At 38.7% G+C, this 9382-nt stretch overlaps 1 protein-coding gene across 1 annotated transcript; it reads left to right on the forward strand.

Moving 5' to 3' along the window:
* LOC133727080 (cytokinin dehydrogenase 3-like) lies at window positions 1-3100 on the forward strand. Its single transcript, XM_062154708.1, has 5 exons — window positions 1-778; window positions 1250-1377; window positions 1858-2136; window positions 2229-2497; window positions 2650-3100. The coding sequence occupies exons 1-5, from the start codon at window positions 190-192 to the stop codon at window positions 2945-2947; spliced, it is 1563 nt and encodes a 520-aa protein (XP_062010692.1). The 5' UTR covers window positions 1-189; the 3' UTR covers window positions 2948-3100.
* Window positions 3101-9382: the final 6282 nt, after the last annotated feature.

Raw genomic sequence — 9382 nt, forward strand, 5'->3', positions numbered from 1 at the left:
TTGAGCTTACGACGTCGTTCCCCACACAATGCCATACACATTTTTAAACGCCAAAGATTTCGTTCTCTGCCAATACAAGATTTTTACCCTCGTTCTCATGCAGCTTTATTTCCCTATATATACCTCTCTTCATCCTTTTATCTCCTACCTACCTACCCATTCCTTCTCTGCCTTACTTTCTCATTTTCAATGGCCAATAATTCTTCTTCTTTCCCAACATACTTCATAGCCTTATTCATCATGAGCCGCCTGATCCCCACCATTGGATACCGCCTCCGCGACGACCCCGAAGCCATTAGATTAGCTTCCACTGATTACGGCCACATCCACAGCGAAAACCCAGCCGCCGTTCTCTACCCTTCTTCCATAAACGACATTTCGTCCCTCATCAAGTTCGCCAACAATGTTTCCGTGCCGTTTGGCGTGGCCGCGAAAGGCCAGGGCCACTCGATAAGGGGACAGGCCATGGCTCGCAATGGGGTCGTGGTCGAAATGTCGTCCCTGCGAAACCACCGACCACAACACGGCTCCTCCGGAATCGAAGTAGTTTCAACCACCAACAAAGACGACGTGACGCTTTACTACGCGGACGTCGGAGGCGAGCAGCTCTGGGTCGATGTTCTGCATGCCACATTAGAACATGGACTTTCACCGGTGACGTGGACTGACTACCTTTACTTGACCGTCGGAGGGACGCTGTCGAACGCCGGAATCGGCGGACAGACGTTTCGGTTCGGCCCTCAGATCAGCAATGTCTACGAAATGGATGTTGTCACTGGTATGATCTAGCTCTAGCTCTGTGTTAATTTCGATTAGTACTAATCATTGTGCACATTAGAATACTCTCTGAAATATTATTTTGGCTGATCTGGTGTGATGACAAGCTTGTTTGTAAAGATACAAAATAGTTGTTGACGAGCATAAATAATCAAAACCAATTGTTTTCCAACGCATTTACTAGTTTTTGTTTGAAGCTGGTTCCACTGGGTCCCACACGTTAGGGGGAAATCTTAGGATTATTGATTCATACCAGCTGATCATGATCATAACCCCAGTACGAACTAGTCCCTCCAAAATTGTTAATTAATCAATAATAAATTGTGATTAATTAACAAGTGGGTTGTTATTATCATCCTAATTGATTATGTTGGCTGGAATAGTTTATATTCCCAGCACTGGTTTCCAATTATTTTTGCATGCACTCTGTTTTTTGGGTTTGTTATTAACTAGGGTTTTGTGTTTCTTTCAGGAGAAGGGGATTTTGTGACTTGCTCCCCAAACAACAACGCAGAGCTTTTCTATGGGGTTCTTGGAGGACTAGGTCAGTTTGGGGTTATAACCAGAGCCAGAATTGCACTAGAGCCAGCACCAAAAAGGGTACGGATATTTATATGTATGACTACATATATAAATATTCTGCGCAGGCATTAGGACTAGGCATAGATAAATTGACTTGGACCTTTGTCTTTGTGATTATATTAATTGTTCATACGTAAACAGTTAAATATAGTTAATTAAATAAACTAATGCCGTGACAAGTTTGTTATGTTCAAAGTCACAAACTCAATATAAAAGTAACTGGATCTTTTTTAACTTTTGTTTTTTTAGTTTAAAAATGACCTAATCTATGTCACTTAAACGTGAACATCACAGCCATCACACAAGGACTCTTCTCCTTTTCCTTTCTTGCCCGACTTTTCTTCTTTTCTTGGGTCGGACCCCATTAACGTCGACCCATTTTTAATTTGGTCCTTTAAACTTAAGGGAGTTTGTCCTAACATAAACTACATGATTGATTAAAGTTTTTGTTATATGTCACTTTCCACTAAATTTGGTGAATATATTTTGGTCTTGTAGGTCAAGTGGGTGCGAATGCTTTACAGTGACTTCTCTGCGTTTTCCAGAGACCAAGAACGTTTAATCTCAATCAATGGGCGACAACAAAGCAATGCCCTTGATTATTTGGAAGGCTCAATACTAATTAACCAGGGTCCTCCGGATAATTGGAGGGCTTCCTCATTTTTCCCTCAATCCTCTCACAACAGAATTATTTCCCAAGTAAACAAACATGGCATCATATACTGCCTCGAAGTGGTCAAATATTATGACCATCACACTGAAACCACTGCGGATAAGGTAAAACATATATTGTACCGTTATAGTAATTACTGAACAAATAAAAAAGGACAAAATGGATCTAATAATTAAAACAATTTTTTCTTTTGCAGGAGCTCCAAAATCTATTGAAAGGATTGAACTATCTTCCTGGATTTAAGTTTGAAAATGATGCGTCGTATGTCGAATTTCTGAATAGAGTTCGAAGCGGAGAGCTAAAGCTTCAGTCAGAAGGACTATGGGATGTCCCTCATCCGTGGCTTAATCTCTTTATTCCAAAAAGTCGCATCACGGACTTTGATCTTGGTGTGTTCAAGGACATTGTTCTGAAGAGAAATATTACCACCGGACCTGTCCTAGTTTACCCCATGAACAGGAGCAAGTAGGATTTTTTGTCTTTTTCACCATTAACAATAATAATTAAACTAAAACATTTTGAACTACATTTACTGACATTGATGATCTAGGTAGTAATTGGTAAAATTGACTTATTTGAATAAAATAATTAATCTTTTGATTTTAATTGAAATGCAGGTGGAATGAGAGGATGTCGGCCGTTGTACCCGAAGAAGATGTGTTTTACACCGTAGGATTTTTGCATGCAACTGGGTTTGATGAATTTCCGGCATTTGATGAGCAAAATAAAGAGATATTAGGGTTTTGTGTTAGAGCTGGTATTGCTGTTAAGCAGTATCTTCCCGACCACAAAACACAGCAAGGTTGGATGAATCATTTTGGCTCCAAATGGAAAACCTTCCAGAAGAGGAAAGCACTATTCGATCCCAAGAGAATACTTTCCCCTGGGCAAAGAATTTTTCAGATTAAAGAATAAATTTAATCCTACCAAGCATGTATTGTAGAGAGCTAGAAGAATTTATCGAAATGTTCATTTAGAATTATATTAAGTTAGTACTTAGTAGATAGTGTATTAATTTAATTTAGCATGCAGATTGTTTATATGTATGAATAATATAATATAAGTTTACCAGGAATCTCAATGCACCACTCGTGTTTGGCTTCTCTCTTTTGTAGATACCTTTGGGTCAAGAAAGTTAAACACCAGTCTTCATGAACTTATTAGCAGTGTATATAATATGAAACTAAACATAATTAGTAGACTCATTACAAGAACATGGCATTTCTTAAATCTGTAATCGATCTCTATCTTAATTGTCACACCATCCAACACGAACTAATTAAATTATGGGGTAGTTCATGGAGATAGCACAGGTTTTTGTAAATGAGAACTAGCGGGTACCATGCTTTGATTTCTTTTATACAAAGCGTCGTTAATCTGCATAAAAAAAAAAATAGAAAAAAAGTCTTTAATTTGTTCTCGGGATCTATTTTAATTTAAGCGATTACATCTCATTAACTCATTTAATAAGATCTAATGACAACTTTTGCTATCTCCATAAACCACTCCATTTACCTCGATCTTGAATCTTGATTTACCTATAGACATGGATTCAATCTCTATAATTCTTTTTTGTTTTTTTTTTTAATCTCTATAGTTCTAATAATGAAGACTGTCGTATTTCAAAAAAAAAAAAAATAATGAAGACTGTCGTTGATTGTGGATATGAAGTTGGCTGGCCAGCACCCATGTTCCTGAGTATAATGTTTAGATTCCTGTCATGTATAGCATGCATATAATAGAGGTTGGACTGGAACCCATTTTAACATCTAGTTGTGACTTGCGGATGATGCAGAAAGTTGATTAGCATAAGAAAGGAAATTTCTGCTCTTCTTCACTACAAGACCATGGAAAAGACAGTGCATCCTTATATATTTCAACCCTACATATACCAACCTAATCAATCACCACAGGACCACTCTATATACACTACTCAATCATCCTCCCTCTTATAGTAGCTCATCACGTGATTAGATGAATGAACAGTGATTACGTTGTCTGGGTTTGCCACTTTGTTTTATTAGTCTATAGTAGAGGATGAAATAGCCTCACTTTTTTTCTCACTTATATAATTGAAGCTACAGCTCTAAGTTTCTGATTTGTTTAGAGGAGGGCAGCCAATTAGGGTTTCCAAAGACATAGTGCTGGATTCTGGGAATAAAGCGCAAAGAATGTTTCCAACAAGCTCATTGCAGCCTGCAGGCGATGAAGGAGACATTGGAAGTCGCATGTAGCACTCAGCAGTAGCAGAAGCAGAAGCCGAAACCGAAGCAGCCACCATAGAATTTTGACTCAGCAACCAATTCCTTGCTTCCTGCTTAAACTAATGAATGTGTTTCTCTTACTGTTGCATTTTCCAGACAGGAGAATTAGGAGAAAAGCACTTTTGCTTTGCTTATTAAACAGAAGAAAAGCGCTATTGGATTAGTTCGCTTAGCACTTGAGCGGAGTAAGATACTGTCAAGACAGAAAGTACCGTTTTCGGAAATAGGGACACCGTCCTTAAAGATTTGCACGTTCTCGCAAAAGACAAAGGAGAAAAAATGGCAAAAGTTTCCTCTTTAGTCCAGGGAAGCAATTATCTGGCTTGAGGTAAAGTCATTGGTCATCATAGAAAATGATTTGTGTTTGGTTAACATCTCTATCGCAACCTAGGTTCGAACCCCGAAGCTGTCAAAGTGGTCAGGCACTGTGCTGCAATGCATAGTTGGAGCATTTCACATGCGCTGAAGAAGTTTATCTTGGGCCTAGGAAGCATTTGGATTCTCCTTGACAAAGTCAAAAAAACATCTCTATCGCAACAACATGAATGCAAAACTTGACCCTTACCATGTTTTACTAGTGTTATAACGTGAATACTCGTTAACTTTTTGAGTAGTAACTTATATTTTTGAGTAGTTTCTTTATTTTAGACTTTTATAGACATTTCATCAAATATCAATTTAGGTTACAAAGAAATAGCTAAAAGAACTATTGAATTGCCTAGCGAGTAAAAGTCTCGCTTGGAAAGCATTTGGTCTTGATAATTTGTTTGAATGCAATTATTTTGCATTTTGACATTACCTTAATGTTAGTTTAGGTGATCATCCTTTTCTGAGGTGCATTTTAGAATGTGAAGTTTAAAGTTTAAGGATGATCGATGGCATGAATTGTATACTATTTTCTTTTTTTTATCAAGAACAATGCATTGTATTAAAGTAATCATAAAGGGTACAAGAGAAAAACAAAAACATTAAACCCAAATCGGAACCCAAACAACAACAGAAACTAACCACTAGCCCAACACACACCAACCACCACAGAGAAGACTCCGACTTCAGTCAAGTATTAGCCGCCGTCAAATAATGATAGGTAGCTAGCTCCGTCGTCGACTACAACCAGCAGCTCGCCAGCAAACAACTTTATACCATTTCCATTAAGCTACTAGTTGCTGGCTAGCTAAGCTAATGGTATTGTAGCAAAAGAAGCAACAAAGAATAATAGTTAACAACATAATGGTACTCGATCATAGAAATTAATTAAAGGCTAGATTAGCCAAGTATATCCATAAACATATATGAAAAATCCCTTATTATTTTATTAACTCTTACACTGTAGAATTTTTTTGTCCTACTCAAATGCAGCTTGCAGGCAACTAGGAGACATAAAAAGGGCCTCCGTCAACTTATGTGTTCTATCCTGTCTTCATTGATTTTTGCTAGACAAGATCTAGACATTCACACACACTGTGAATCATTAAGATCTTGGAAAGTGAAAAAAAGCATGTCATTGATTTGTATGAGATAATCCTCAAGTCACATGATGACATGCTCCCCCTTAGCTTTGTGCAGCTGCCCTACAAATAATATAAAATCCTATCTCATCAACATAAAATAACAAAACAAGGCTCCATACCAAGTGAAAGGCTGAAAGCAACTCTACTGCTTTTTCCTCAGCAAAATGGTACATAATTCAATTCATTCTAGAATAGAATAATTACGATCTTCCAAGAGAGCCAAAAACCCAAGCTAAGAGAAAACGCAAAGTAGCAGTAGTGCCTGTCCGGCGGCGGCGCCGTCTCGGCGTCGTTGTCGGACGGGACAGAAGGGACCGAGTGTCCGGTTGTGCACGGTCCAGTCGGAGAAGAGGTTGCAAGGGGATGACGACGCAAACCCGATCGTTTGCAGACTCTGATGTTGGCGGGGGCAGGCATGTGGGATCGGAGTCCATCTATCCTCGGGCGGTGCACAGACTCTTTGGTGGTTGTTTAGATTTGGGGTGGCGGGATCGGCGGTCTGTTGGCGGTGAAGACCCGGTGGCGGATTCACTGGGTTCCTCTGATCTTCGTTCGGATCCGTTTGCTTCGGTTGGGTTCGGGCGGCTTTGCTCGGATCGGGGATGGGGTGGCGCGTCTTGCCGGTGTGGGGATAATGGAAGGTTGGATGGTCAGACTGCCCTTGCACGGCGTCAAGGGGGCGGCGATGGAGCTGTTGGCGGCAGGACGAGAGGAATGCGTCGTGCCTTCTGCAATTCTCTTTTTAGGCTTGGGCTTGGTATCATATGGGCCTGGGCTTTGGCTCTAGGCCCAATTTATTTTTCAGTTTATTTATCTATTTTAATTTATTTTTCAGTGTCTTTAGGTGGCTTTATGCCCATAATAATGTCCTACTCTAGGTTTGTAGGGTGAGGTGGACGCTATCCCGGTTTATGCACCTTGAGTGCCTTGTCTGGCCTAGGGCGGCGGCAAATTTCTTGCATTGTCAAATGGTTGCAGCCTCCTAGTGGCAGAATGAAGCCAAGTGTCACCGGATTTATTTTTTGGTGGCAACATAGTGGGAAAGTTGATATTATTAGTCTATTATGGCTCTGCGTGAGCATTATCTTTCCGTTATGTCGCCAAATTTGTAAAGCAAATGGAGTAGCAAGATGTGCATTCTTTACTAATTGGTGCGTGATAGAATACACAATATTAGTAGGGACTTCTGATATTATTTCGGAATGTTCTCTTAAGGCTTCTTATAATTTGGGGTTTAGGCTTTATGTCCCCCCCTTGTATTATATGGTTTTATTAATGGTTATGGCTTAAGGGCAGCCGTTTTGGCCCTACCTCAAAAAAAAGAATAGTATATACATAAACCTTAGGATAAATTCCTTCTATGATACTTGAGGTATGACCAATTGGACACTTTAGTACATAATACTTTAGTACATAGTCTTCAAAAGAGGATAATATGATACCTGAACTTATACTCCGTTTGACACTTTGGTACTTCTATTAATTTTTCAATTAAATGTAAGGGTAAATTGACATTTAGAATATATGTACAAAAACAAAATAAAAAACATGAGTTTTGTGGGTTGATGGCCGTTCTTCATCATTTTATAGGTATGAATTAATACTTATAGGTTATTTTGAAGCTGAAATAATCGAACTTTATGTTTAAGAAATATAGTAATCGTGATTTGAACACCCACCAGACTACTCCACCGAACTATGTCTAATCCACTGAAAGTAGTCTCTTGAGTGTTAAAATCACGACGACTAAATTTTCAAAACATAAAATTCAATTATGTCATCCTTAACATAACCCAAAAGCATTCATTCATGTTCATTTTCTCCCAAATGACCCAAAAAATGATGAAGACCCAGGACTGATGGTCATCAACCCACAAAACTCATGTTTTTATTTTATTTTATATGTATATATATATTCTAAATGTCAATTTTATCCTTACATTTAACTGAAAAAATTAACAGAAGTACCAAACTGTTAAACGAAGCCTAAGTTCAGGTATCAAATTGTCTTATCTTGAAGACTAGGTACCAAAGTGTCCAATTGGCCATACCTCAGGTACCACATAAGGAATTTAATTACCCTAAACCTTATAGCTACAAGGATGTCCATATGACCAAGATTTTTACTCAGAGCAAGCAGAGAATGACCATATATCAAAATTACGAACCACAAAGCCAGTGGCTGCTCGATTGACAGGGAGGACAAAACCATCAAAATTGAGCTTCAAGGACGTCGGGAGGCGTCCATTTAATAGAGGCAGAAGAAGAAGCTTTAAGGGTCAGTATTGTGGAATTAGCCTTAAGATACAATTGAAACGCCTTAGCCACTCCAAAGGCAACATCAGCAGGAAAATAAAGATGATTTCTGAAAATAAGTTGATTTCGAGCTGTACAAATAGAGTGTGCAAGCATTAGGCATTTAGTAAGATTTTCCATAGCATGGGGTTGTAATATGAAAGCATCGAGCCAATTCAAAAAATGAGGAAGATGAACAAGAGGTCTAGTTGGTATTCCAGAAAGGGACCAAACATCCTAAGTAAAGGACAGGTAACAAAAAGATGATCCAAAGATTCTTCATGTTGGTCACAAAAAGCACAAGTAGGAGGAATATCCTATGACTAGTGATGTAATCTGGATCGAGTCTTTGACTTGTCACATATAAGAAACCAACTGGAAAGTTTAACTTGAGGAGGAAATTTGATCTAGTGTAAGCAGCAGTACATACTCTCGAGATCAGTAGCTCATTTAATTGTAAAATAGAAGGTGATTCCAAGATCCTAATTAATCGACACCCTCAACCGGACCTCTTCTATCCCTTAGCGTAATCAAATTTATTCTTCAAGATATTCAGGATCTCACACACCATTGCCTCAGTCACTTTCCGCCTTGTTTGGCATGAAACCAATTTTTTGGCTGACAATCTCTTTCTCATTCTGTTTGGGTCTCTCAGTTGCCCCTTTTCTCAAGCGCCGCCTTCCAGTTTGATCTTTTTAGGGGCGGTTGCGCTAGATGATTTGGTTTGTAATTTATTTCTTTATCGCAAAATAATAATAATAATTAAAGGACTGGTTCATTTTATATTGGAATATCTTGTTAATCTAATACCATAATTTGAAACTAACATTACCTTGTTCAAATCAATAGTGTATGACGAGTATGTTTTACAATAATTAGTTCGTCTTACAACATTATATATCAGATGAACAAGTCTTTCGGTCAAATACATTCATCAACTCAAGAGCATTAGTCGATTGGATTTCAGATATACCATACTGCACAATACATGCTCCTTTGCCCACTTCAACTTCTCTAGAGAGTACCTTTCAAAAAAAACAAAAACAAACTTGTCTAGAGAGTAACTTGAGGCGAAAATTACGAAGCACAACTTACAGAAAGTGGGTTGGGTTATAAATGGGCCGAGGAGCCCGGCTCAAGGGTGAAGAGCTCTGAACTCTGAAGTTCCAAGATTCAGTTCAACTGGGCCTCAGGTATTGCTCCAAGTGGGCCAACTATGAGCTTTGACCCAAAATCAAATCAAATCATTTCCTCTGGTCTACTATCTAGGACTCTTAAGG

Source organism: Rosa rugosa, chromosome 1 (genome assembly GCF_958449725.1).
Source record: "Rosa rugosa chromosome 1, drRosRugo1.1, whole genome shotgun sequence".
NCBI classification, from domain to species: domain Eukaryota; kingdom Viridiplantae; phylum Streptophyta; class Magnoliopsida; order Rosales; family Rosaceae; genus Rosa; species Rosa rugosa.

Excerpts from the sequence above, each read along its gene's own strand:
- LOC133727080 (XM_062154708.1), top strand. The coding sequence starts at position 190 with ATGGCCAATAATTCTTCTTCTTTCCCAACATACTTCATAGCCTTATTC. Across the intron at positions 2,137-2,228 it reads CTGAAACCACTGCGGATAAG|GAGCTCCAAAATCTATTGAA; the intron begins GTAAAACATATA and ends TTTCTTTTGCAG. Across the intron at positions 2,498-2,649 it reads TACCCCATGAACAGGAGCAA|GTGGAATGAGAGGATGTCGG; the intron begins GTAGGATTTTTT and ends ATTGAAATGCAG.